Genomic DNA, 26882 nt, shown 5'->3' on the forward strand with positions numbered 1-26882 from the left:
GACAAAATTGAAGAGCTGGGCATGTGCGCCCCCTTGAATACGTCAGCGTGGCAATGACACTGGCCCCGTGGCTATGGGCCTCCAGAGTTCCGGCCCCGGGGGCAGCAGAGATGCAGGGGCTGGAGCGGAAGGCTCTTGTCGGGTCCCGACCGAGGGAGCGGCCGCGGGAGCCAGAGTCCTCCACAGGCGCTCGATCAGCGGGGGAGGAGCCGGCCCGCGGCGGGCGATGGATCGCAGTACCGGGGCAGAGAGCAGGTGCCGGCGCCGCTGGCTGAGCGGCCCCCTAGGATGGCAGAGAGCGAGTTGGGTGTGTCCAGGGCAGAGCGGGCCGGCCCATGCGCCGGGAGGCGCGGGAAGTGCTGGGCCTCGTGCTTGGTGGATCTCGGTGTTGAAATGATGGAAGGGCGGAAGCGCGGCCCTGGCCAATCTCCAGCAACCGTCAGTAGGATGAAGGGCTTTCCCAAACCCTTCAGCGTCTCAGCGCAGTGGCTCTCAATAGAGGGGACGTACATGCGTGGGTGCGTTCGTGCTCAGTCCTGTCGGACTCTTTGCGACCCCATGGACTGTGTAGCCTTCCAGGCTCCTCTGTCCATGGGATTTTCCAGGCAAGAATGCTGGAGTGGGTTGCCGTTTTCTTCTCCAGAGGGAATCTTCCCGACCTAGGGATGGAACCCACTCCGACGCCTCCTGCATTGGCAGGCGGATTTTTTATCACTGAGCCACGTGGGAAGTCCCAAGAGAGGGGACTGAGCTCTCCAACCCCAGAAATAAGAGGCGGCAGAGGTCCCGAAGCCCCACAGAGGGCGCCTTTGTGGGAGGAGAGCTCCTCGGGGCCCAAGAGTCCTGGCTCTGGTTACTGACTGGTGAGACTTCTGGGGAACTCCAAAGGCCAGGTTCCTGCTTCAGGGACCAAGGTGCAGGCCAGACGGCCTGGGACAGATGGAGACAAGGATGGACACAGGGCAGTGCCCAAAGTTAGCAAAGTTTGCTTCTTGGGCCAGTGTCCAAGTTGCCCCTGTGTTCTTTCCTTGATGGAATTTGTAGAGTTCCCAGAATCATATGGACTTTCCCCACTAGTTTGAAAACAGTTTTAAGCCTCAATAAAAATAGGTGGGGGGGGGGGGGGGGTGGGATTCTAAGATAATTCTGCCAGGGTTTTGTTGTTTGTTGTTTCCCCAAATGAGAAAAACCAAAGGAGTTTTCCTGCCAGATGTCGCTCACTGGTCATCATCAAGGTCTTTATGAACTGGCCAGGAAATATACATCCAGTAGCACTCCTGGCAGGCTTTGCTGGATAGAGAGGAAATGGGGAAGGGAACTGAAGTCCATGTCCACAGGAAACTGTTTAGTTCCATCCAAAGGCCAGCATTTGGCAAGCTTGTGTACTTTTATGGGGCTTCCCAGGTGGAGCTAGTGGTAAAGAACCTGCCTAGCAAAGCAGCAGACTTAAGAACCCAGGTTCCATCCCTGGGTCAGAAGGATCCCCTTGAGAAGAGCACGGCAATCCACTCCAGTATCCTTGCCTGGAGAATCCCATGGACAGAGGAGCCTGGTGGATTACAGTCCAAGGGTCACAGAGATGGACATGACTTAGCACACACGCACGCACGTGGACTTTTATATGAAAGAGTTAGTCACTCAGTCATGTCCAACTCTGCGACCCCATGAACTGTAGCCTGTCAGGCTCCTCTGCCCAAGGGATCCTCCAGGCAAGAATACTGGAGTGGGAAGCCATTCTGTTCTCCAGGGGCTCTTTCTGACCCAGAGATCAAAACCAGGTCTCCTGCACTGCAAGCAGATTCTTTACCATCTGAGCCAGCAAGGAAGCCTGGTAGTTTTATATGACAAGGAATAATTGAAAATAAAGCTCTGCATTTAAAAAGTCAGTTTTACATAAAAATTAAGAAAACATAAAGTCAGCTTCACAAAAAAGTCAGTTTTCCTTAACTTGGCTTAATTAAAAAACAGGAAGCATTGGTTGCTATCTTAAGATTTAGGTGGTTACACACCCTCTCTTCAAGGGAAGAAACGGCTTCCCTCCAGTTTCCCTCATCAGAGTAATACTGCTGACACTTTCTGATTTCCAATGGACCATGCAGAACATCAGTCCACTTGTGTTTGTCACTTAAAATCTTAGGCTGGAAGTAGACACAACTTACCTAAAGACAATAAGTTAATAAAAGGAAATTGGGATGACACCTTCCACTTGATGTGTTCATTTTTTTTTTAACTGGAGGATAATTGTTTTACAATGCTGTGTTGGTTTCTGCCATACCATGGGAATCAGCGGTAAGTATACATACGTCCCTTCCGTCTGCGTTCATGTTTAGTTGACAAACTCAGGGCACTCAGCTGCCAAGCTGCACTGTTTTGCTAATGGGATTCCCTCAACACCCTGCTCCCTGTGGCTTTTTTTTTTTTCCCTCTGAGGGAGTCTTCCAGCTTTGAAGACCTGGAGGAGAGACTGAAGAAATTAAAGGTGCAGCTTGGCCTCCAGCCTGACCTTGAGTCAGAGAGGGGGGACACTGGTGTCCCCGAGAGCCCAGGCCAGCAGAAGCAGAGTGGGCCCCACACAGGCCCAGAGCAGAGGACTCTGCCCCAAAGCCTACATAGCAGGCATGGCTTCTGAGTCTGTGCATCTGGTCAGACCTCTGGGGAGCTGGAGCCTTCCTGTCAGGCCCCAGGGCTTCCCAGCGCTAGCTGCCTGGCATCTCCCAGGGACAGAAGCCCCCTGTCCACTTAAGCTGGGAGCTCCCGGCCCTCACTCCTCTGGCTTGCTCTCCTAGCTAGGACAGTTGAGCCTTCAGGGGCTGGTCTCTCCCTGTCATCCAGTCAGGCCCGTCCGGCTCCTGGTCTCTCCCTCCAGGTTCCAAAAGACGTGCTACTAGTTCAGTCTCTAGAACCCCTGCACATGCACACCCCATGCCTGCCCCCAACCTGGCAGGCCCCAGCCCCCATGAAAGAAGAGCTGCTCAGTCGGGCCCTCCTGGGCCTGAGCCCCCAGGGCAGGGCCCCTGGCTGCTGGTCCCCACTCTACCCACCAAAGCAGTGCTGGGATCTCTGGCCCCTGCAGCCCCTCCTTCTGGCTCTGGGGTGAACAAGAGCTGAGCACCGAGCCCTCAGATGGGCTGTCTTGGGCTCAGGTCTGGAGAGGGTCCTGGGGCCAAGCCTAAGCTCTCTGCCCCCAGCCTCATCTTCCTGCACCGTTTGCCCTTGGTGAGTGGCCACCTACTCAGATGCTCAGACACTGTCCTCTTCCCCGTGGAGCCATGCCCCATCTGCCCCCCACCCCACAGCTGGACCGACAGGCTCATCCAACAGAGGTCAGTAGAGCCAGGCCGTCCCCAGAAGCATGGAGGGTGGGGGCCCTTCAGCATAGGCACACAGCTGCCTGCCCACTCTGCTGAGGCCAGGAGACATGCCATGAGCACTGGCTGGCCTGCCCCTTCCCAGAAAAGCAGGGTCAGCTGCATGATCTGGACAGAACTTGGAAGCAAGTTTTCAAGCCCAGTGGCACTGACGGAGCCCCAGCATCATCTGGGGGTGGTGGTGAGTGGCACCTGCGGGAGTGATTCTTGGAGGAAGAGCCACCCAGCTTGGCCTCGAGTGCCCTCTCATCCAGCAGAGGCTGGCCCTGGAGCAGAAGAAGAAGGGAGATGGGAGCTGGCTGGGACCCTGGGCATACAGTGAGTTGAGAATCTTGTGGCTCTCACCCGCCTCCTCTGGGCAGCACCCCACGTGCTGTGTGGCACCAGAGTGGAGTGGCCAAGGCCTCAGCTCCTGTGGACACTGCTGTCATGGGGTCAGGCAAGCTTCTGGCCACCCCTACTGTCCCTGTGCTTGCGCACACATCGGGGGGAACGGTGGTGGTGGGGACTTTCCTTCCTGCCAGGTTCTCGTGTCTACGGCTAGGATGACATAATTTGTTGTGGGTGTATTCCCTGACACTTCTGAAATGTGAGTGATGAGTGCCAGGGATTTTAATCCCTGGTCAGTGAGGAGGGGTCGCATCCGTCCCACGTGGTCCTGCCCAGGAAACCTCAGCCTCTCTCCCTCCTTGAGAAGGGGGCTGTCCCTAGAGCCCCCTGCCCACTGCTGGCAGCCAAAAGCACATCTCACCCTAACTACTGAGTTGCTGGGGCTGCGTCCGCCTCCCGCCCAAGAGTTGGAATCTGTGGGGTGGGGTCTCCCAGAGGGTCCCCACCTTACCACACTCACCTCTAGAGAGAGCTGACTTCCACTGACATTTTTGCTTTAATGGACTTTGAAAAAATTTTTTCATCCCAGGAAAAAAGCACAAACACACAGCTGTCGCCCTCTAGCTTCCTGAACTGCCCCCTCACCCCAGCAGGAGGCTATGAGGACTCACACGTCTCTCAGGGCGGCTGGGCTTCTGGCCCTGGCTCGACAGAGTTTATTACTGCCACCGTGGAAACAGCTCCTGCTGCAGGGAGACACCGCCAGCCGTACCACCCGCTCTTGGACATCCACCTCCCGGAGACCTAGATCCAAATCCAGTGGCCATCCAGCCTCCTCACAGATGGCTTTTGTCCATTACCTGGCTCTCACAAACTCCTGCTGTCAGGCAAGTCCTGGCTGCAGTGAAGATCCCACACAGGAAATCCTTGTCAAATTAGGGAGCAGCAGTCACCTGTAAGAACCATGCCTACCCAACACCACTAGAGGAGCCTCTATTCGAGGTGCGCCCCCCACCCCCCGCCCCCAGGAAGCAGCAGCTCCTCCCCCGCCCAGCCTACTCCTGCTGCATCGACCTGGCCCTGTAGGTCATGACCTCTTGCCGGCCCTGACTTTCAGGTGAGCAGGGATGCTATGAGTTGCCTTGGGAAGTGGCACGTGTAAGTCCCTACAGGCCTCAGCCTGGGCCCTGACCCAGAGTGGACCATGGAGCCAGTCAGGGGAGGTGGAGGGAAGGGGTGGGGTCAAGACAAAGCTATTTCCTGGAGACTTTCCAGATGCAGCCTGGACTCTAAGACCTTTGAGAACTGCCTGGGATGATGCAAAGGCCGCACTTTCAAAGGCTGCCAAGAGTGGCATTCCTAGGCCTGGAGATGACCTAGGGCTCCTCTCTCGGGGCCTCAGTGTCCAGCAGAGATGAGGCGAGGCAGGAAGGAGGGCTGGATCTTCCAGCTGCTCTGCCCTCTCTCAGGGATGGAAGCATGTTTGGGGAGAAGGGGCTCACCACTCGTCTCTAACGTGTGACTGAACCCCTGGGAAACTGCCTGTCAGTACTCCTGATTTTTCTCCTGTCACCTGTGCAGTGCGCTGCAAGGTGGGCTTGTGGGTGCAGCATGGAAGGAGGCACTCTCTGGGTGCCTAGTGGGCTGGCACCTACAGAGCATCCAGGGATCGGGGTGGGGAACTCAGGCCTCCACAGGGGAAATCCTGCCCCTCAGGGGTGGGTCAGGCCCAGGTTCAGGCCTGAGGAGGGGTCCAGGCCCTGGTCAGTGCTGTCTGGGACCTTGGGACCCTGATGTTCAGGCTCACCAGCCATCTCCTGCTAAGATCACAGGAGCCTCTGATCCTCAGCTGACCACTGAGCACCAGTCAGGGTGCAAGCAGAAACCTTCAGTGGCACAGGCCACAGTGCCAGGCTTCCCTGGGCCTGCCTCAAGGGGATGGGGGGACATGGAGGAGAAAAAACATCTATCCAGTAGGCCCTCAAGCCTGGCCTGGACAGGCACTATCATCTGCCCTGGGGTTAATTCACCATCTGAGCCCTGCTCCCCACCCTGCTCATACAAGCAGTGTGTGTGTGTGGTGGCGGGACACAGGAACACCAAGCACACTGACCTGGTGGGTGGTGCAGGCCTTGGGTGCCTGGGTGGGGGCCATGGGATGCTCAGAGGTAGGTGTTTGGGAAAATGGTGGCAGATCAGCTTGCTAGAAGCCACCCCCTCCCCCAATATACTCACCAGGCCAGGCAGACTGAGCTGCCATCTGGGGCCCCAAGACCACCTCTCAGCCCTGCAGTTGCTTGGATTAGGGGTTCTCCTTCCCATTAGCAGGGGGCAGCATAGCCAAACTGAAGCTGAGGGAGTAGAGGTACATCCCAGCAATGCCCTCAGAATCAGGGCCTGGACTCTCTGAAGAGGAGGTGCACAGAGGGGCCACAGTGTCCTGCAACCCAGTGCTGGGAAGGGATGGCTCTCCCTCCTCCCCAGCACCGGGTGGGGGTACCAGCCTCTCCTACCAGAGCCCTTTCTTTTACTTGAAACCTTTCACGGGGCTGGTGTGTTTTGACAAGGAGTAAAGATTTTAGAAAAGGCAGAGAAACCAGAGATCAAATTGCCAACATCCACTGGATCATCAAAAAAGCAAGAGAGTTCCAGAAAAACATCTATTTCTGCTTTATTGACTATGCCAACGCCTTTGACTGTGTGGATCACAATAAACTGTGGAAAATTCTGAAAGAGATGGGAATACCAGACCACCTGACCTGCCTCTTGAGAAACCTATATGCAGGTCAGGAAGCAACAATTAGAACTGGACATGGAACAACAGACTGGTTCCAAATAGGAAAAGGAGTACGTCAAGGCTGTATATTGTCACCCTGCTTATTTAACTTCTATGCAGAGTACATCATGAGAAACGCTGGGCTGGAAGAAGCACAAGCTGGAATCAAGATTGCCAGGAGAAACATCAATAACCTCAGATATGCAGATGACACCACCCTTATGGCAGAAAGTGAAGAGGAACTAAAAAGCCTCTTGATGAAAGTGAAAGAGGAGAGTGAAAAAGTTGGCTTAAAGCTCAACATTCAGAAAACGAAGATCATGGCATCTGGTCTCATCACTTCATGGGAAATAGATGGGGAAACAGTGGAAATAGTGTCAGCCTTTATTTTGGGGGGCTCCAAAATCACTGCAGGTGGTGATTGCAGCCATGAAATTAAAAGATGCTTACTCCTTGGAAGGAAAGTTATGACCAACCTAGATAGCACATTGAAAAGCAGAGATATTACTTTGCCAACAAAGGTCCATCTAGTCAAGGCTATTGTTTTTCCAGTGGTCATGCATGGATGTGAGAGTTGGACTGTGAAGAAAGCTGAGCATCGAAGAATTGATGCTTTTGAACTGTGGTGTTGGAGGAGACTCTTGAGAGTCCCTTGGACTGCAAGGAGATCCAACGAGTCCATCCTAAAGGAAATCAGTCCTGGGTATTCATTGGAAGGACTGATGCTGAAGCTGAAACTCCAATACTTTGGCCACCTCATGCGAAGAGTTGACTCATTGGAAAAGACACTGATGCTGGGAGGGATGGGGGCAGGAGGAGAAGGGGACGACAGAGGATGAGATGGCTGGATATCATCACCGACTCGATGGACATGAGTTTGAGTGAACTCTGGGAGTTGGTGATGGACAGGGAGGCCTGGCGTGCTGCGATCCATGGGGTCGCGAAGAGTTGGACACGACTGAGCGACTGAACTGAACTGAACTGAACTGAAAGCACTCTCAGGAGACTGCAGGGCTGAGTTTACATCTGATTTATTGTATTTTGTTGTAAAGGCTGGGTCATTAGTGGGGAAGATGAAAAGTGAGCACTGAGTCAGCGCAGGTGTGGAGGAGGTGCCTGTGGGGCCAAGTGGCAGCAGCACTGCCCGCCCTTGGGACTTGTCTGGTGGCCCCAGCACAGTAAGGAGTGACAGGAGGTGGACACTGCAGGGACGGCTGGGGTGCAGCACCCAGAGGCACCTGGCCTGTCCCTGCCCCAGCACAGAGGCCCTCCACCCAGCAAAGGGAAAACCCCCTGCAAGTGCCAGCCTTGGGGCCCTGCAGGAACAGGCTCTCCTGTATCCAGGGTCCTGAATGCCAGGCTCTTGTTACATTCTTCCCAAAAGGTGCCACCTGGGTCCCAGAGGCTGTGGCTGGGCCCACGAGGATTCTGGGGAGGAAGGCAGGGCCACTGTTCCCAGCAAGCAAAGCACTGCCCCCAAGCCAGCTGAGCATGCCAGTGAAGACTGCCTCTCCAGCCACCCAGCTGCTAACCACAGGATCTACTGCCAGCACTTTCCCGCCCCTTTTCCTGACACTATCCCCTCCAGAAAACCTTTGGGACCTGGCCAGAGCCAGCTCCTTCCCTTCCCACCCTGGACCCGAGTGGCTGGTGGGGACTCAGAACGGCCATCTGGACCAAGCTCCCTCAAACAGATGCCAGCCTTTGCCACCAGAGGTGCTGGCCTCTAACACAAGTGGGAGGCCCGGCTGCCCAGACGCCCTGTGGCCCTGGGTCCAGAGCCATCTGGAGTCTGATGTTCTCAACGGGCCCCCTGACGCCTTTTCCATCTCCCCGCTAAATCCTGCCCAAAAGACACCACCGAGTGCCCAGGTCTGGACCGGGCAGGGAAGGGAGTCGCAACGGCACGCGCTGCTGCCATAGCTACGGCGGAAGGTGAGGCGAGGCTGCGTCCTGGAGGGCGGACGCCGGAGCGGGGAGCGCTCCTGCGCGGGGGTCCCGCGGGCCTAAGGCCGACAGCATCCCATCCCCGGGTCAAGACCCACCGGGCTTGGGAGAAGGGGGGCCCTCGGGTGCGCGGGCGCGACCGGCTCACGGTTCCCGGCCCCCAGTCCTCTGCGGCTGGGGACGCCGGGCACGGCTGAGCTCGCCTTCGGGCGTGCAGGCCTTGGCTGACAGCGCCCTCTCGCGGCCCGAGCGGAAGGCTGCGGTCACGGTCACCAGGTAGGCGGTGCCGGGCGCCAGGCCCTGAAGCGTGGTGCTGTTCTCGCCCGCTGGTACCTCCACGCTTTGCGCGGCCCCGCCCCGCAGGGGCCCGACCTGCACGTGGTAACCGAGCGCGGCGTCCGGGCCCAGCGCCGGGGCCCAGCTCACGCGCAAGCTGCGCGGCCTGGTGTGCGAGACGACGATGAGCTCCGGCCCGGTCTCCTCTGCGCGGGCGTGGGGGTGGGGGTGCGAGAAGTGCCCGTGAGCAGGAGCGGGCCGCGGCGCTCGGCCGGACCCGTACCCCCAGCCCGCCCGGCCCTGTGCCCCGCCTCACCTGGCAGCGTGCGCACCCGTAGGTGCTGTGATCTTAAGAGCCGCACGTTGGACTCTGGCACCAGAGCTACGTCGTAGTCCGTGTCTGGGTCCAGACCGGTCCAGGCCCAGCCCGTGGCGTTCCCTGGCAGCTGCTGACGGCGCGCGGCCCCCGGATCCGTGCTGGGCGCCAGCTCCAACACGTAATAGCCTGAGTCTGCCATCAGTAGGGACGGCCAGGCCAGGCGGAAGCCGCTGGACGTAACCTCGGAGGCATGGAGCTGCTGCGGCCACATTGCATCTGAGCGGGGTGCAGAGGGTCAGAGGACAGAGGTGGCTTCTCGTGCGGGTCTCTGTTGACTCGGGGTAGACTCCCAGAGCCTTGGAGCAGGAGCGGCGGGAGCAAGGCTAGCCTCGGCCACGCCTACCAGATGCTAAGGATCCGCCAAAGCGCGCTGGCGCCAGGCTGGAGGAAGGACATGAGTGCAACCAGCCCCCCCACCTCCCCCGCTTTCGGCCGCTTCAGGAGCTTCCCTCCCCACCTCAGCTCCAAACTCAGACCAGTGGAGAGTTATAGCGGCCACCTCCCACCCAGCACTCAGGCCAGTGGGCTGGACAACGGGCCCTCAAGGGTGGCAGGTTTCAAAATGATGTCAGAGGATGCCCTCCCCACCACTCTGGGCAGAACGAGTGAACAGCACGGGGTCAAGGATCAGTTCTGCTTTGGAGAGTCAAGGAAAAGGAGGCCCACAGTACAGCTAGGAGAGGAGAGGCTACTGGAGAATGTCCTGAGGGGTAGGAGAGATGTGACAAGCCCAAGGGCAGCTGGACCTGGAGGAGAGTGTGGTGGGGGGACTCTAGGGTGGGACCCCCAAACGTTACTCCTGAGCTTTGATGCCAAGCCCCAGAGGGTCATCTCAGTGACCTGGCAGGTGGGTGAGGCTAACAGATGTCTACACAGGGTTAAGTCAGGACCCGATGCTGTGAATGCTGGGTGCCCAGCTGCCTGGCTGGCACTCCCCTTGCCCATCGCCACACACCCTGCCCCCAATCCCAGGAGAGCCACCCTACTGCCTCACTGCCCTGCAGCCTTGGACTTTTCCTCTCCAGCTGTTTGCCCTTTCTCCTGCTGTCCCCTTCAGGCTCAACCCTAGCAGCTGACCCATGGGCCACCAGGGCCAGGTGCCCTGGAGCAGATCTTCAGAAAGACCCTCTACCTCCCTCCAACCCACAGTCCAACTCCTTCTGGTTTCAAGTGGATGATTAACTGCAGACCAAAATTCAGGAAGACCCTGGGTTGTTGGCATTTTTTCAGTGGCTACAGCAAACCCTGCCAGTGACCAGGCCCTTTAACTCCACCTCCCTCTCCTCCCTGTCCCTCTCACTAGCTGGGTCAGAGGGATCCAGAAGAAAGTCCCTGGGGAGCTGCTAGCCCCTGCAGCAGGCTCTCCCAGGCCCAGCCTCCTTTCCAGCAATGCCTACTGCAGTCTCGCTCAAACCCCCTTCCCCTGGGGAAAGTAGGGACCCAGCTCTGGTTGGGGGCACTCTCTGCCCTTCCTGCCGTGGCCCTCCCCATTCCTCCAGGCATGGTGGGCCCATGTGCAGAGTTCTCAGGCTTGAAACCTCCTTCTCTACCTCTCCATATATCCACAAGGCACATCTACTCAGATCTAGCCCCTGGGTCCCTCAGACCTCACCAAACCCCCTACTCTCCAGTAGGGAGCTCACCTGGAGGTGTTTCCTCAGACCTGTCCTCTGTCCTCTGCCCAGGTGGTGGGACCTCTGTGGTGACCAGTTGGAGTGTGTCCCTGGAGAAGCCGGGTGTGCAGCCCTGGCCTCTGCTCCAGGCATGTGAGTTCCTCCTGGAGTCTTCCCAGCCCTCTTCCCGAATTCCCAGCTGGGGTTCCCCAGGCCCCCTCCCACCTACCGAGGATGGAGCCCCTCAGTGCCTGGGTGATGATGTGCAGGTCATCCACATCCACAAAGTGCAGGTGTTTCTCAGCGGGGGCCGAAGCAGCGGCAGACAGCTCCAAGAGGTTGCCCCGGCCAGTGCTGACGATGAAGACGGTGACCCCCAGGTCCTTCAGCTCCTGCATGGGGGGCCCCACGGGGTCGCTGGAGCCGCCGTCTGTCACCCACACCAGCACCTTTGGCACTCCCGGCCGGGCCCCTGCCGCCTTGGCAAACAGTTGCTCCTTGGCGTATGCCAGTGCCAGGCCAGTGTTGGTGTCGCCCATGCGCTGCGCTGCAGCCCGTATGGCGTCCTGGACAGCTGAGCCTGAGCTGTGCTGGCTGAAGGGGAACTCGGTGTGCGGTCGGCTGCCCACGTGCACCAGGCTGGCACGCAGGGCTCCAGGACCCACGGGCAGCAGGGCTGCCAGCTGCCCCAAAAACTCCCGAACTCGGGAAAACTCATAATGAGACACGCTGGCTGAACTGTCCAACAGAAACAGCAGGTCCCCCTGAAGGGCAGATGCCGGAAGGCCTGGGGAAGAGGGGAAGGTTCAGCCCCTGGTGGTGGCCCCCAGACAGCCCCACACCCACGGCAGAACCCCCAGGGCCTGAAATTTCCCTAAGCTGTCACTCGCCCTTACCTAAAGAAGCCCAGAAGGCCAGCTCAGCTACACCTCAAAGGTCCTGGGATGGCACCCCAGCGGGAGAGGGGCAGTAAAGCCAACAGGAGGTCTAAACCCTCAGCAATTCCACTTCTACACCCTGGCCACATACCAGGGGGTCCCTCTGGGCTCCTGTCTCAACTGCAAAGGAAAGTTGACCCCTCCAAGCCCCCACCCCCTCCCTGTCTTCAGCGCAATCTGGGCGGGCTGGAGCTCAGTGTCCTGGCCCCGCCCCCAGGAGTGGTGGGTGGATAAGTCTGGGCCACTGGGGCCTGGCTTCCTAGAAGTAGTCTACACAGCTCACCCTCCAGGTAAGGCAACCAGTGGCGGGTGGGGTGAAGGCATTCTGCAGCTGGGGAGACTGAGGACAGGGGAGGAGGCACGGGGAAGACAGAGCACTGACTGCAGCCTCTCCCACAGTCCAGAAGGCTGGGTTGGAGTCCTGACCCCACTTACAGATGATGTCATCCCTGCCTGGGCCCCATCCTCTGCTCTGTCGGGACCCAGGAAGCAGGTTACCTGCTGCAGCAGCCTGAGGGCCGGATCACCCCTCGGGAGACTACCCCTTGCTCTCCGCTCCCCAGGGAGCAGATGGGCCCCTGGGTCACGAGCAGACAGCAGCCTGGGGTGTCTCGGGCCTGGTACTAGCCTTGGGGCCTCAGTTTCCCTCAACCTAGTTGAACCACGCCAACCCTCTTACCATCCTTCGTCTAAGGGTCATTCCAAGCAAAGGCAAAACTGAGGCAGGAACAAGCGTCCCCGATTGGCACCTCCCACTCCTCCGATCAGGCCCTAAAATCCCGCCGAGTTGCTGGCGGGGCCTGCGCCTCACGTGGGTGGGGTCCCCTGCCAGCCGCCCCGGCCCCGAGCAGCGGAAGGAGAGCGTGGCTCAGCGCGGACATCAGAGGGTGGACGGGCACAGAGAGCCGAGCCTGACCCAGCCTCCCGCCTCACTCACCACGTTCCGCGCCGCTCCGGGCCAGCCGCAGGCTCAGAGCCAGGCCGATCACCGTCCAGGGCAGCATCGCGCGCGACAGGACGGCAGCCCTCTCCCTGCACTGGTGTTTCGCTCGCTCCTGGGATGTGAGGCGCGCGGCCGCGCGGGTCGGACCCGGGCCCCGCCCCCTGGAGGCCCCGCCCACCGCTGCCCGCCCCGAGGTCCCTCGGAGGCGCGCGCGCGCGCTGCCCCGCGTCCGGAGGAGCACTGGCTCTGGGAGGCGCAAGCTCGCGAGGCCCAGGTGTGCGGCGACATGCTCCATTCATACGCGCGTGGCACGCACACACATAAACTCTTCGGTCTCCCTTTGGGCTGTAAGGCCTTGGAGTCTGCCCTGCTTCTACCCCCTGCCCCCTTCCCCAGCCAGGAGCAGAGCAGGGAGCCACCAAGCTGGATCATCCCTAGGCTTGCTGTCCTTGTATCCTCAGCGCTGGGAGTCCCTGAAGCCAAGTCCAAGAGAGCCCCAGGAGGTGTGAGAGTGTGGGGGTGACACCAAAAACAAGGCTTGGGAAGGGGCAAGTGTATGAAAGCAGAGATCAGGAGGGCAGAACTTAGAAAGTTGGGAGAGGAGAAAAAACCTCAGACATTCAAGGAGGGGTTTCTGAGGGGACACAAAGACCCCACCTCACCAGGCTTCTTGGAGGAAGAGGCATACAGCCGAGGATGGCTGATTCAGGCCTGTCCTATATGACCATGCTGGGCCTACAGCTGTCCCCAGTAAGAGGCTCAGGGCCAGGGCTGAGGCCAAACTCCAGGACTGAGGATAGACCCTCCCCAGCAGTGCACTGGGGAAGCCCTCCAGGGACTCACTGTGACCAGGAAACTTGCAGCTCCGATCTTGGCTGGACCAGAGCAGAGGTGGCTGCCTGCAGGGGGCCTCCTGAGGTACACTCAGCCCTCCCCCCCCCCCCCCCACTCCAGGGCAAATTCCTTGCCCTCAGGTGAGGCGAGGCTGGCAGAGTCTTGTGGGCAGGACTGCCCTCCTCCCTCCTAAGATGCCTTCCTCTGGGGTCACCATTGCCCTGTCTCAGCCACTCCCTCTCTGAGGAGCTCAGTGAGGGGTGGCGGGGCACAGGTCTTCATGGGGAGGCGGCAGGCCATCTCTGCCAGGATGTCCCCTCCCTTCCCCCCTGTCAGGAGGTGCTCAGCCCGGAGGACGGATGAAACTCAATGGTTTTCCTTCCTCCCTTTCTGTCAGGTGAGACGCCAAGCTGTGAGACAGGCCGGAGCTCTGACTTTGTCTAAAAAAGGAAGCAGCTCAGCTGAGCCTGAGTAGCTGGGGCAGGAACAAGTGAGAACTGTGTCCCTGCCACACCCCCCCCCCTTGCCGGGAATCTTGGCAGTGACGGGGCTGGCTCAGCTCCACAAACCTCAGGCCTCAGCTAGGACCAGAGACTGCCTAGTGTTTCCGCCTGGGCCCCGGGGGGCGACAGTGGGCTTGAACCCCCAAAGTTCAGGGTGTACCACCCAGAGGAATGGCTCCTGGCCCCCAGCCCTCAAGCAGATGAGGCTGAGCAGGGCTGCTCTGGATATGGGGCCATGAGGGGAGACAGCTGAAGACAATCTGGGGGCCCAGCGGGGGACTGACCCAAGTACATGCATGCAGACGCACTTGGCTTATCCTTCACCTTGCTGGGCACCCACTAGCAGGGCACCAGGCCATGCTGGATCTGCCTTGTGGCCTCCCCACTCCTGGCCAGCGGTGGGCCCAGAGTCACACCTCGGCTGTGCTGCTGGGCTGACAGAGAAGTTTCCCTTCTGGAAAAACTGAGCTGCTCTTCTTGGCCACTACTCAAGCCCTTGAGGAAGCAGGCATCCTCCTCCCTCCAGCTCTCCATCAGGGGGAGAAAGGACAGGGGACCTGGCCTCGGCAGTGGTGATAAGGGCCTCTCTCCAGCCTTGGCTGAGCTCAGCCACCTGCTTTGGCTGAGAGCCCCTCCTGATGCTCATGCTGAGCTCTGACTTGCTCGCCGAGAGACTAAGACCATCCCACCCTCACTGGGTCAGCTCTGCCCCTCAGGCCCCCTGATCTGCCCTGTGGCTCAGCCGGCTCTGCTGCCAGCATCATGGAGAGTCTCCTTTACCCTGCCCCTCGCCCAGTGGAGACATGGGGAGACAAAGGTTCCTAGGGAACCTGGGGGTCAGCCCGGGGTGTGTAGTAGTCCAGACCAGGGCTGGCCTGAGGCAGACACCAGAGGAAGCACAAATATAATGGGCTGGAAACCTCCTCTCTGAAGGAAGACAGGCCCGGGGGCAGGAGGGGCAGAAAAGGACCAGAGGGGGCCAGGACACAGTTGGCCCCAGTCCCATGCCTCTCGCTCCACCGGAGCCAGCCCCTGCCTGACCCAGGTGTCCTAGGAATGAGGAGGAGGGACAGGGAGTCCCCAGTTGTCACTTCCTAGAACTCGCCCACCCTGCCTGTTGGTCCACAAGCAGATGGATGGGGATCCACAAAACCCAGGGACAACATTGCTCTCCAAGGCACTGTCCCTGCCCCCAGCCAGTCCACGGGAATGCGCCCTCCTCCGCACCATCCACGCCTACTCGGAGAAGAAGGGCCTTTTGTCCCCAGCTAGCTGTGGTCATGTTGACCCCAGGGAAAAGGGCAGCTCCCGGGGCCTCTGACCCCACCCCTGACCCCAGCCTAGAGCCTGAGGGGCAGAGTGGCCTGGCCCCACCCCATCCCATGGGGGTGCCTGTGCTGCTGGTTTTCATGTCAGTTGTACCTCACTCAGGCACCCACACATGCTGGGAGACACAAAAACTGGAAGTGGGGGGCACCTCCTGTGGGCCTGGGATGAGTGGCCAAGCTCAAGGCCCCCTGACCACACCCAGCAGTCGGAGGAGCAGAGGGAGGGGGTGGCCTACCACCACTCGCCCCGCTGCCCCACCCACACATTCTTTTAGACTCAACCTGCCTGTTTGTGGTCAGGGACATGCCAGGGCCTGAGGGCCAGTCCTGGGGGTCTGATTGTCCCATTGTTTCACTTCCTAAGTGCCCTAGCCTGTTCCTTGTGGCCCCAGAGACAACCCCTACCCAATCTTTCAGCCAGCGACACCCAGGGTGGCAGGTGGGCAGCCTGGTCACAGGGTGGGTGCCAACCCAGCTGCACTTATCCTTTATCTCTGTGCTGGGCCCAGTCACATGACAGATTCTACCCTGGGGACGCACAGGCCCTGGGACATGCAGGCCCTGGGCTCAGCCCATGTCCTCCCAGCCCTGCCAAGCTAGAAGAGGGATGGGAAGTGGCAAGCTTGCAAAAATACGTGTCTACTCATTTTTCCCCTTGGAGGATAGGGTCATGTCAGAGCAGGTGGGCAGGAGCTAGAGGAAGTACCAGGGCTCCAAGATGAGGGCCTGCCAGTATGTATGAGGGCAGTAAGGAGGCCTGGGAGGCAGAAGGACAGTGGCAGTGTTCATGGGGGAGGCAAGAACCCAGGGGGAGGGTGATATCAAGCCTTGTAGACTAGAGGCAGAAGGGCGGGAGCTTGGAGGCAGAAAGGCAGGAGGGGATCCAGTTGTTCCTGGGTTTTCAGCCTGTGCAAAAACTGCACAGTGGGGCCCTTCATGAGGTGAGACCCCCCCCTCCCTAATTTGGGTTCCCTGTGCTGGAACCTTCTGCAACAGAGAGTGACTACCATGCCCTGTCTCAGCCCCAAGCAGGGTCCTGGCAAGCTTGTGTGGGGAAGGAGAGAGCAGGGAAGGACAGATTTGTGTCCACACCTTGGTAGGGGGCTCCCCAGGGGGTGGGGGTGAGGCCCTGGGGCAGGGGGAGGGACCTCAGGCCCCAGAGCCAGCAGGGGGCTCTGCCTAGTCCTCCCCAGCCCACCCATCACAGCTGTTTCTGGCTGACATGCCTGTGTGGGGACAGGGCTCACAACTGTCACAGGGTGCCAGCTGTGGGGACACAATGGGCCCCTCCTAGCTGCTCCCCACTCAGGGTGTGCCTGCAGACACCTGAGTTGCCAGGAAATACTTTGTGAGTGAATACACGGCCCTGGGCAGATCAGGAAACCTCGCAAAGCCCAGACTCGACACCTGTGGGGTCTGGAGAAAAGCCTGCCAGGGGTGTGAGGGACGGCAGACAGAATGTAGGCACGCCCTAACATGCACACACACGTATACCCATACACAATGCACACACACATGCACCCACGGCCAGGTGCACAATGGCTGGGCAAGGGCCCAGCTGCTTGCAGAGATTTTTTTTCCCAAAGTGAGGGTCTCATCTTGACCCACCCAGTAGCTCAAGGCCTCTACCCTCTACTTTCCCCACCCTGACAGCTAACGCCCCAAAGGAGACCACTAGGCTCCTCCATCAACCTTCTACAACCCCCCACAAGCGTTCCTTTTGTGAGTGGGTGGTAGCTAGAGCTGAGGCAGGCTGTCCCCAGGGCCAGCTGAAGGCCATGTGGGGCTTGGGTAGGCCTGGGAAGCCAGGATCCACCTTCTGAAAGGCAGCTCAGCAGCTGAGCTCCCCAGGGTGGCCTCCCCACCCCCACTAAGCCCAGCTGTTGTTTTGATGACTCCAGGGCCAGGCAGATCCTCAGGAGAGCCCTTATCCTCAACGCTTGGCCAGAGCAGCCCGACCCTAGGCAGGAGGGGAAGGAGGGCGGTCTCAGACCGGGAAAGCTCTCCTTGGGCATGGGGCAGCCAGCCAGGCTCCCGTGTGACTGGCCACAGACAATTGGAAAACCCCAAGGACTCCTGCTGGACCTGAGCCAAGCCCGCTCTGGGCTCTGTTCAAGCCACAGCTGAGTCTGAACCTTGGGCACATCTGGACCCTAGTCTCCTGGTCACAGGTGGAGTCCTGCTGGCAACACAGTGTGCTAGGACCTTCCCAAGGTCTTCTAGCTATTACTGGATTCTGAACAAATTACAACAAATACATCTTTAATACACTGCTGGGCTTACAAGGAAGTAGATCTCTCCAAGCCCCCTCCCCTCCAAGAAACACTGAAAAGAAGTATATAAATAAACAAACTGAAGAATAGTGAACAGAAACCAGGAGGCTGAAGTGAAACAAACAGGAAAGCAGAGAATTCCCCGAACACAGGATGGAGACCCACACCGCATGAGGGCCACAGGCCACGTGCATGGTAGGCTACCAACCAGATCCCTAATAGGGACACAGGCTGGGCATGCCTCACAAGGGCATCCTCTCTGGAGGGACATGACGGCAGAATTTTCACAGGTGTGGGCTGACGCTTACCAAGTACAAACATTCAAAGAAACAACATGCAATTACTGAGCCAGCAGAAACAACAAATAACAGATTTAGACCCCAAGGCAAAGGAAGCGTAGTTGCTAAGTGCAGACTATAAAATAACTCCGTGTGAAATGTTCCTGCTGGAATCCATGCACCGAGACCATCGAAATGATCAGATGTGAATGAATAAGACATGAGTAGTGTAACTTTTGAGCTTCCCAGGTGGCGCTAGTGGTAAACAACCTACCTGCCAATGCAGGAGACCTAAGAGACAGGGGTTAGATCCCTGGGTTGGGAAGATCCCCTGGAGGGGGGCATGGCAGCCCACTACAGTATTCATGCCTGGAGAATCCCATGGACAGAGGAGCCTGGCAGGCTAGTGTTCCTAGGGTCGCAAAGAATTGGACGCGATTTAGCACACAGACAGTATAACTTGTAGATGTGTGCTTAGTTGCTCAGTCGTGTCTGACTCTTCCGGACTCCATAGACTCTAGCCCGCCAGGCTCTTTTGGGATAGAAGGACAGTCAGCAGATTAGACACAACTAGTGTTTAGTGAACTAGAAGAGGAAGATGAGGAAATTGCCTAAAACACGTGCAGCCACAGGGAGACGAGAAGGAAGACACAGAAGAGAGATGAACTGACAGAAGTAATAGGACCACAGGAAGTATTAATGTAGTAGGTGTTTCCCAAGAAAGAATATGTGGAATGAATGAGGCAGAAGTGAAGAAATAACGGTTGGGAATTCTCCATTACTGATGAAAGATGTGAATCCCTAGGAACGGGAAACCAACACACTGTGTACCAAAGGAATAAACCAGAAACATGCTTGAAAGCAAAAAACACAAAAGACGGAAAATATCTCAAAATTAGAGGAACTGACAGAGCTCTTGCTCTAACGCTGACGCAGGCCTCCGGCTGAGCCCTGCACACTCTGCTGCTCTGGCCGTTGAACCTCTGGGACCGTGGAGTGTGGAAGTCGCCGGAGCGAGTCTCCTCAGCTCTACAACTCGCTGACCAGACGGCGGCCCGCAGGGTCTGCACGTGGTCGGGGCACAGGAGCCTTGGGTAGTCCCAGAGGCAGAAGCCAGGAAGGCCGCTTTTCTCAGAGTCTGGCCTCGCATCTCTTCTCTGAGGGCCATCTCCCTGCTCCCTGGGGGGCGTCCCAGCCTCTCGGCTGCTGCGGGGAGTGTGGGGTCGGGCGAGGGTGGGGAAGGGCCGCCGAGTTCCGGGAGAGTCCGGTGCCATCTCGCGGCACGTCGGAGCACTGCGCTCGCGCTTGCCGGGCAGGGATTTGAACGCAGACCCTTGAGCTCGCCAGCCTGGGGCCACTGATGGGGGACACGGGGTAGTTCGAGGGCCTCCGGGATTTGAAGAGGCGTCTGGGGTCACACCCAGGCGCAGCGCTGCTTCTCCCCGTCGGACTGGCGGCGGGGTCCGGGGCTCCAAGTGGGGGGCGGCAGCAGAGAGTGGAGGCGTCGGGCCAGGTGGGCGCGAGCGGCCGAGGCGAGCACCAGCAGCGGAGGCAGCGAGAGGAAGCCCGACACGATGACCGCCGCGGAGCCGCGGTCGGACAGCAGCGCGCGGCACGCGGGGCTGGGCGCCGGGTGGACCTGAGAACCGGGCGGATGGTCAGGCGGGGCGGTGGGGGGGGGGTCTCAGTTCCGGGGCGGGGCCCGAGGTCGGACAGAGCACAGAGGAGGATGGGTAGGGTGCGGGGGCTGGGGCTGGCTGTGGGCCAGACATTTCCTAGCCGAGGTTGGGAGATGGGGGACCCAGGCGGTAAATGACCCGAGTAGGAGTCCCCTGAGGAGAGGCTCAGAGAATAGCACGCTGGCTCCCCGACCTCCGCCTTCCTCCCCTCTGTGCTCTCCATGGTCCTTCCCTACGCTGGCATCTGACCCCGAAGCCGTACGTCGGGGTGCCGCCAGCTGGTATTAACCTTCTCTTCTGCAGCCAGCGTTTGGTTCCCCTCCCCTGCTGTATGCCTACAGAAAGAGGGACACGGGGCCCACCTGCCTATACCCTCCCCATCCCAGACTTAGCCGTAGCCCATTCCACAGGTGGGGAAACCCATCCCCGGGTAGGAGGGGTCTTCAGAGGGGCTGTGTTGGGGGGCCTGAGGGGTGGGGGCTGTGGACTGGTTAAATCAGATAATATCTTTATCTCCTCTTCCTGGAAGCCTTCTCCTCTCCCCACCCTGCCCAGCTGTCCAGGCCCTGGTGGCCCCTGGTACAATGCTGAGAGGCCTCAAACAAGGGAGACAGCCATCCCCTTGTTGGCAAACAAAAGCTCTTCTTTTGCTGTGGCCCATGGGAGGGCGGGGGGCTTGGCAGAAGAAAGGGCTCTTTAGGGAGGAGCACCCACACTCCTCAAGGACCCCAGACAGTTCCCCAGTCTTGCCCAGGGAAGGCTTAGCTCACCCTCGAGTGACACAGGAATCCCAGGTACACGACGGCAGCTGCAGGCAGCAGCACCAGCAGGAACACAGCTGCAGGCAGCAGCAGGTGGAGCAGGAGCCGGGCCAGGGCCCATCCTTGGAGCAGCAGGGTCCCCAGGCCTTGGGCAGCCAGGCTTGCCCACCTTGGGGACATCAGGTCTGAAGCCTGGCGGTCAGGAAGCCTCCGGGGCAGCATGGGTGCTGTGTCTGAAGGGTCTTGTCCCTCATCCTCCTCTGTCTCCCTCTCCTGATCACTCATGCCCTCAGCAGTGGGCCTGGTGGTCTCACAGCAGCAGTCACGTGGGAGGACTGAAGCCCCTCACCCCCGTCAGATTAGTAACCTTTTAACCCTAGGTCACCAGGTCAGATCTCTGCTCAGATTCTAGCAACCAAAGTGAACCTAGCTGGAGGGCAGGACCCTGGCCCAGGTAGGTCCACCCCTGACCATCCGTCTCCAGGGCCACACTTGAGCGGCAGGTCCCTATTGCCAGGCTGACCCTCTCTCTCTGCCGGGTTCCTACAGCTCTGGCCCTGGCCAGTCTCTCTGCCGGCCCCTGCGTGCTCTGGTCAGAGCCTTCACAGCTGTCCTGACAACTCCTCACTGGGCCCTCCTCCCTCTGGGTCCTGCCTTCTCCCCGCTTCCAGCCCCTGCACACAATGACTTCATTTCATCAGTCTCAACTGGCAATTAATTGCCCCATCAGTAGCTGCCTCAGAGAGGTCAACACCCAACCCACCTCTCAGCCCTAGTCCCCCTGGTCCTTTCATCCCCCACACCTGGCCCCTCTCAGCATCAGAGAAACAGCCCCCAAAGATGCAAGCCTGTTGAGAAGGCACATGAGCAGTGCATGTGAAATGCTTGGTGTGGGACTCAGCACACAGTAGGCGCTCAATAATGTCAGCTGCCACCACAGGAATCCTTTTTGTCAGAATCCAATCCATCCTGAAAACAGGGGGAGTGTGTACTCCATTATTTCAAGTAAGAGGGGAAAAGCATTCTTAGCCCTTCCAAAAACCCTAATTTCTCCAAATGTTACCAAAATATAGTTAGCACCTAACAGTCTCCTGGCGGTTTTGTGCACAACCTACAGCATTTTAAAGGGCACTTAGGTGAGTAGTTGACACTTAAACACTGAGTAGGTTGTCTGGGAGCTGGACGAAGGAGGCTGGGTGATACCAGATGGGAAAGTTTCTCTTTCCCTTCCCACACAGTCTGCCTCATCCCTTCCATTCCTAACATTTTCCAGGTCTCTCAAGTTCACCAGCACCCTTTCACCTGGAAGGGATGCAGACGATGATAGTGACAGTGCACAATTCGTTCAAGGGACGCTGGTGGTGGCACTGTGTGGGGCTCCTGGGCACAAAGCCTTTGTGTCCCCCATTTATCTGATTATAGGGAACAGCCTTCATTCAGCCTCCACGACCTTCCCTGAGTTCCAATGGGCAGATTCAAGCCATTGTTCATTAGGGAAGGGAGGGAATGGCAGACCAGAGAGAAAACATCAGGAGCAGCCTTGGGGCAAGGTCCTGTTTCCCATCAAGGGATACACACAACAATTTCTTTGAGTTATTTTGCAAATAACGAAACCCCCTCCAGGTGGGAGAAGTTAACAATTAACAATGGACTACTGCCCATAAGCATGTAGACCCCAGACCAGTTGGACCTGAAGGTTGAAAAGGCTGACTCCCACAGCATTCCCTGGTGGCTCAAATGGTAAAGCATCTGTCTACAATGTGGGAGACCCAGGTTTGATCCCTGGGTTTGGAAGATCCTCTGGAGAAGGAAATGGCAACCCACTCTAGTACTCCTCTCTGGAAAATCCCATTGACGAAGGAGAGTTGTAGGCTACAGTCCATGGGGTCACAACGATTTGATTTCACTTTCACTTTTTCTACTTCAACCCAAACTCTGCCTCTGAGATTCGATTTGGAACCAGTGCACAGAGAAGCTGAGCTTTCAGCATCAGTGGAGACACTTCGGCCAGGAAATCTGCTGAGGTCTCCGGCAGTGCATGCCAAGCCCTACTGCCCATATGTGTGCAATTAAACTATTTACACTGGTGCACACGTGAAAGATCGCACAGTAACTATTTATTCTGATAGTGAAAGTGAAAGTCAGTCAGTCCCATCCCACTCTCTGTAACCCCATAGACTATACATTCCATGGCATCCTCCAGGGCAGGATATTGGAGTGGGTAGCCTTTCCCTTCTCCAGGGGATCTTTCTGATAATGAAGTTGGGGTTAAAAAAAAATGCTGCAGATGATAACCTTTGGGTGGAGAGAGTTCAGACAGCAAGGATCTCTGTCTCATCTCCTTTTAAGCCCCGCCCTCTCCTCTGGTCCTCCACTCATTCATTCACTCATTCAACAAACAGCTGAGCTTTGGCGGTGGGCCCTGCATGCTCGAGACCAACAGAGCCTCTGCCCCTGGGGAACAGCTCCATGTAGGCGCCCTGACATCCAGTGGTCACCTGAACAAGCTGCAGTGCCCTGGCTGTGGTACAGGCTGCAGGGACAGACCTCACAGCCCATTTTCTTGCTGCTTTCTGCCTGTGGAGAGGCCACCAGGAGACAGTTTATAGCTTCCCTGGCTCTAATGAGGGATAGGATAGTCCCCCAGTCCCCAGGATACGGGCACTTCTCAGCAACAGGGTGCCCTTCCCACCCCACCCCGTGTCCTTGTGTCCCGTCATCTGGCCCTGCTGCTTTCAGCATCTTCCCAGGTCATCCTGTGCAGACAGGGCACACAGAGCTGACACCCTTGTTTTTCTGGCTTTTGCCGGCTGTTGGCACCTGGTCCACTCGGCCTGGTCTTAGCCAGCAGGGACAGGAGTGGGGCTGGGGGGCAGGGCCAGAGGAAGGGATCCAAGGAAAGGCATGTGGGTGCCTCCTGGAGGGCAAATCGTGGCACATCAAAGGCTATGCTCTGCGAGGAGCTGTAGTCCATGGGCAGGTTCCTGCCTGCCTGGCTTTATCTCCTGGGAGGGAGGACAAGTCAGAGGCCCTGGCAGTTGGCAGGGGCTGAAGGCTGCTGGGACACAGGCTGTGGCAGGCAGGGCCTCCCCCTAAGTTGCTGGGTAAACAGTGTGGAGAGCTGGCCCTTCGCCTGGCCCCCAGAGGCCCCCCCTTCCCTGCCCTGCCCCTCTCTCCCCCGCCCCAACTGCAGTTCGAGCTAACAACCATCCTGGAACAGATCTCCCACCTCAGCTCCTTCGGAAGGAGTTTCATGGAAGGTCCTGTGGCTGGGCCAGGACAGCATACAGAGGACCCCCAGCCAGAGGACTGGACTGGGGCCAGCCTGGGCCTCCAGCAACCATGCCTGATTCATGTTCTTTCCAGATGGACTCTGGGGTCTCAGAGCCTGGGGAGCAGGGCCTGACAGAGGCAGGGCCGGAGCAGGAACTGCGGTGGTTGGATCTGGGCTCCGAGGAGGCTCTGGGAGCTGGGACACAGGGGCCCAGCACCCCACAGGCCTGGGGGCACCTGCTGCAGGCTGTGTGGAAGGGTCACACGGGCCTGGTGACACAGCTGCTGCGGCAAGGGGCCAGTGTGGAGGAGAGGTGAGCCCCGGGGCAGGACCAGGTATCTTCGCAGGTATCTAGCGGGGTGGTGGCTGCTGTCCCTTCAGTGGGAGGGGGAAGCAGCGGTTCCCAGTAGGTAGAGGGGGTCCTTCCTGGGCAAGGGTAGCCAGTTTGAGTTTCTTTCCCCAGTAGGGGACAGGGACCGGGGACAGTGGCCTGGTTCCGGATCCAGCCCTCACCCTCACCCCCCATGCCTGCCCCACAGGGACCCCGCGGGCCGGACTCCGCTCCACCTGGCTGTATTGCGCGGCCACGTGTCGCTGGTGCGTCTCCTGCTGCAGCGCGGGGCTCAGGTTGGAGCCGCAGACCGCGGGGGACGCACACCGCTGCACGAAGCTGCCTGGCACGGGCCGTCGCGGGTGGCAGAGCTGCTGCTGCGGCGCGGGGCGCCGGCGAATGCACGCTGCCTGGCCGGCCTCACACCGCTGCACTGGGCCGCCGCGCTGGGCCGCACGCTGATGGCTGGGCACCTGCTGGCAGCGCCGCAACCGGGCCCGACAGCGGCAGACGCGCGCGGCTGGACGGCGGCGCACTGGGCGGCCGCGGGAGGCCAGCTGGCGGTGCTCGAGCTGCTGGGGGCGAACGGTGGCGTGCGCCTAGATGGCGTCCTGCTCGTGGCGGCCGAGGCTGGGCGCGCAACTGCGCTTCGTCTCCTTCTGGCTCAAGGGGTGCTGGTGGATGCCCGGAACGGTGTGGGGGCCACTGTGCTGGGCGTCGCGGCCAGCCTGGGCCGCCAGCAGGTAATCCTGGCCCAGCCTCCGAGTGATAGAGCGGGTGGCGGAAAGGGGCCAGCTACCAACCCCCGCCGCCCTTGGATATTGGCTCCTGGAAGCCCACGGAGGGAGCAGGGTGGCAGCATCAATATTTATTGTGCAAGGGGCAAGCCTATTTCAGCCAGCAGGGAGGATGGGCGGCAAGCAAGTCAGGATCATTAGGGGGCAGTGGTAGTCTCCAAGTAGAGCCTCTTCAGGTGTCGTGCCTGAGTGCTAAGTTGATTCAATTGTGTCCTACTATTTATGACGCTATGGACCGTACCTCTCCAGGCTCCTCTATTCGTGGGATTCGCCAGGCAAGAATACTGGAGTGGGTTGCCATGCCCTCCTCCAGGGGATCTTCCTGACCCAGGGATCAAACCCGCATCTCTTATGTCTCCTGCATTGGCATGCAGGTTCTTTACCACAGTGCCACCTGGGAAGCCCACATAGGTGCTATTTGTTGTTGTTGTTCAGTCGCTATGTTGTGTCTGACTCTTTGCAACCCCATGGACTGCAGCACACCAGGCCTCCCTGTTCCTCACTATCTCCTGGAGTTTGCCCAAGTTCATGTCCATTGAGTTGGTGATGCTTTCCAACCATCTCATCCTCTGCTGCCCTCTTCTCCTTTTGCCTTCAATCTTTCCCAGCATCAGGGTGACCAAATAAGGAAGCAGTGTCAAGAAAGGAGAGCCCAAGGGCAGCTGGGTGTTATGTGGCTAACACAGCCAGCAGCCTAGCCCCTGCCCCCTTCTCTTCCAGGACATGGAGGTGCTGCTTGAGTACGGGGCAGACCCAAGCCTCACAGACAGGCATGGCCGCTCTCCACTCCACAGGGCTGCTGCTGGTGGACATCTGCTTGCCGTCCAGCTGCTGGCTGCCTGGGGAGCAGAGGTGGATTCTCGGGACCTGTTGGGCCTCAACCCCCTGCACCACGCTGCCCGGGGAGGCCACATAGAGGTCACTGGCCACCTCCTGGACAGGGGTGCAGAGGTCAATGCCGCTGGCTGGCTCCACAAGACCCCCCTGCATCTCGCCATGGAGCATGGCCATGGCCCCACCGCAGAGCTTTTGCTGAGCCGAGGGGCCAGCCCCACCCTGCGGACACGGTGGGGGGATATGGCCCAGGACCTGTGGCCTGCCCTCTGTGGAGAGCAGGAGGAGTCCTAGGGGCACAGGGCCCTGGGGTGGCAGGGCCAAAGCAAGACGAAAGGCTCTGCGCTTCCATGGCCTTCAGGGTGCGCTCAGGCTTCTCTCCACTGGTGCAGGGGAGAAGAGCCCAGAGGTTCCTAGAGGAGACAGAGGCAGTGGCTGGAGCCTGAGCAACAGATGTGTCGCTGGGCCTGGAGCAGCTCCACTGACTCCCAGAGCCACTCACCCCTGCAGCTCAGGCGTTCTCCACTCTCTGCAGTGGAGAGCCTGAGTCGTGACAGAACTGACCGAAACCCGATGGTCTCCGCTTTGCCTCTCCACCGTGGGTGTGTCACCCCGGGTGTGCCCTCTGTGCATGCTGACGCTCTTACTGTGTTTCCTTAGATTCAGTGTTTGTCTGCTAGCGCCCGCTCACAAATGATGGAGCCAAACGAACGGCCAGCTGTTCTCCTCTCCCCTGCCACCTGACCCACCCCTGAACTGCTTTCTCTCATGTGCTCAGCTGACGTCCTCCTGCCCAGAATCACCCAGGGCCAGACATGCTTCTGTGCACCAAGGCCCAGTGGATTATCACACAAACCAATCCCGAACTGTTTCCCTGCCCTGCCCTGCCGTTCCTGCCAGAACCCCAATAAAGGCCTGAGCCTTCCAGGGCCCCTACTTCTGCCTCCCGGTCAACACCAGTGCTCCTGCCCATGTCTCTGTGCAGCGTGGTGTGCCCCCCACCTTTGGTGACATAAGGCATAAGAATCTGTTTTCAATGGCTTTATCCTCTCCCTGTCACTCAGTCATCTCTGCAATACAACAGATATAGAGGGACAGCTGTCTCTGATTGCCCACCACTGTATCCTCAGAGAAAACCAGTGCCCTTATCCTATTTTTCTAGAAGAAAAGCTCTAGAGGACAGATTCTCTCTTTCAAAAGTGAGAGTTGTGTCAAAGTAGCGTCTCTGTGTGGCAGCCCTGGGAGCACTTGGATTTTACTCACAAGATAATGTAAACCTTTGGAGAATTTGTGTTCCTGTGACATGGTCTCTTTGGTTCCAGGCCTGCAAGTGCCGAGTGGACCATATCTAGGAAGGGGGAACCCTGGAGACCAGTGAAATGGTGGCAGCACAGCAGTGGAGGTGGGAGAAGCAGGCAGA

The 26882-nt window shown here is 58.8% G+C and overlaps 3 protein-coding genes across 3 annotated transcripts; 1 reads left to right on the forward strand and 2 right to left on the reverse strand.

The window, feature by feature from the left end:
- Window positions 1–7498: 7498 nt before the first annotated feature.
- Window positions 7499–12680, reverse strand: VWA1 (von Willebrand factor A domain containing 1). The gene is made up of 4 exons (XM_052653915.1): window positions 12565–12680; window positions 10919–11476; window positions 9014–9292; window positions 7499–8903 (listed from the first exon to the last, which is right to left on the reverse strand). The coding sequence occupies exons 1-4, from the start codon at window positions 12629–12631 to the stop codon at window positions 8566–8568; spliced, it is 1242 nt and encodes a 413-aa protein (XP_052509875.1). The 5' UTR covers window positions 12632–12680; the 3' UTR covers window positions 7499–8565.
- Window positions 12681–19200: 6520 nt separating this feature from the next.
- Window positions 19201–20511, reverse strand: TMEM88B (transmembrane protein 88B). Its single transcript, XM_052654271.1, has 2 exons — window positions 20236–20511; window positions 19201–19425 (listed from the first exon to the last, which is right to left on the reverse strand). Exons 1-2 carry the CDS (start codon window positions 20509–20511, stop codon window positions 19201–19203), a joined length of 501 nt encoding a protein of 166 aa, XP_052510231.1.
- Window positions 20512–23479: 2968 nt separating this feature from the next.
- ANKRD65 (ankyrin repeat domain 65) lies at window positions 23480–25756 on the forward strand. Its single transcript, XM_052654208.1, is given in 4 exon segments — window positions 23480–23530; window positions 23533–23813; window positions 24040–24574; window positions 25349–25756. Coding segments are annotated over 4 exon segments (1275 nt in total).
- Window positions 25757–26882: the final 1126 nt, after the last annotated feature.

Source organism: Budorcas taxicolor, chromosome 16 (assembly GCF_023091745.1).
Source record: "Budorcas taxicolor isolate Tak-1 chromosome 16, Takin1.1, whole genome shotgun sequence".
NCBI lineage: Eukaryota > Metazoa > Chordata > Mammalia > Artiodactyla > Bovidae > Budorcas > Budorcas taxicolor.

Excerpts from the sequence above, each read along its gene's own strand:
- VWA1 (XM_052653915.1), bottom strand. The coding sequence starts at position 12,631 with ATGCTGCCCTGGACGGTGATCGGCCTGGCTCTGAGCCTGCGGCTGGCC. Across the intron at positions 11,477-12,564 it reads CCGGAGCGGCGCGGAACGTG|GCCTTCCGGCATCTGCCCTT; the intron begins GTGAGTGAGGCG and ends CCTCTTCCCCAG. Across the intron at positions 9,293-10,918 it reads ACTGAGGGGCTCCATCCTCG|ATGCAATGTGGCCGCAGCAG; the intron begins GTAGGTGGGAGG and ends CACCCCGCTCAG.
- TMEM88B (XM_052654271.1), bottom strand. The coding sequence starts at position 20,511 with ATGAGTGATCAGGAGAGGGAGACAGAGGAGGATGAGGGACAAGACCCT. Across the intron at positions 19,426-20,235 it reads GATTCCTGTGTCACTCGAGG|GTCCACCCGGCGCCCAGCCC; the intron begins GTGAGCTAAGCC and ends CCCGGTTCTCAG.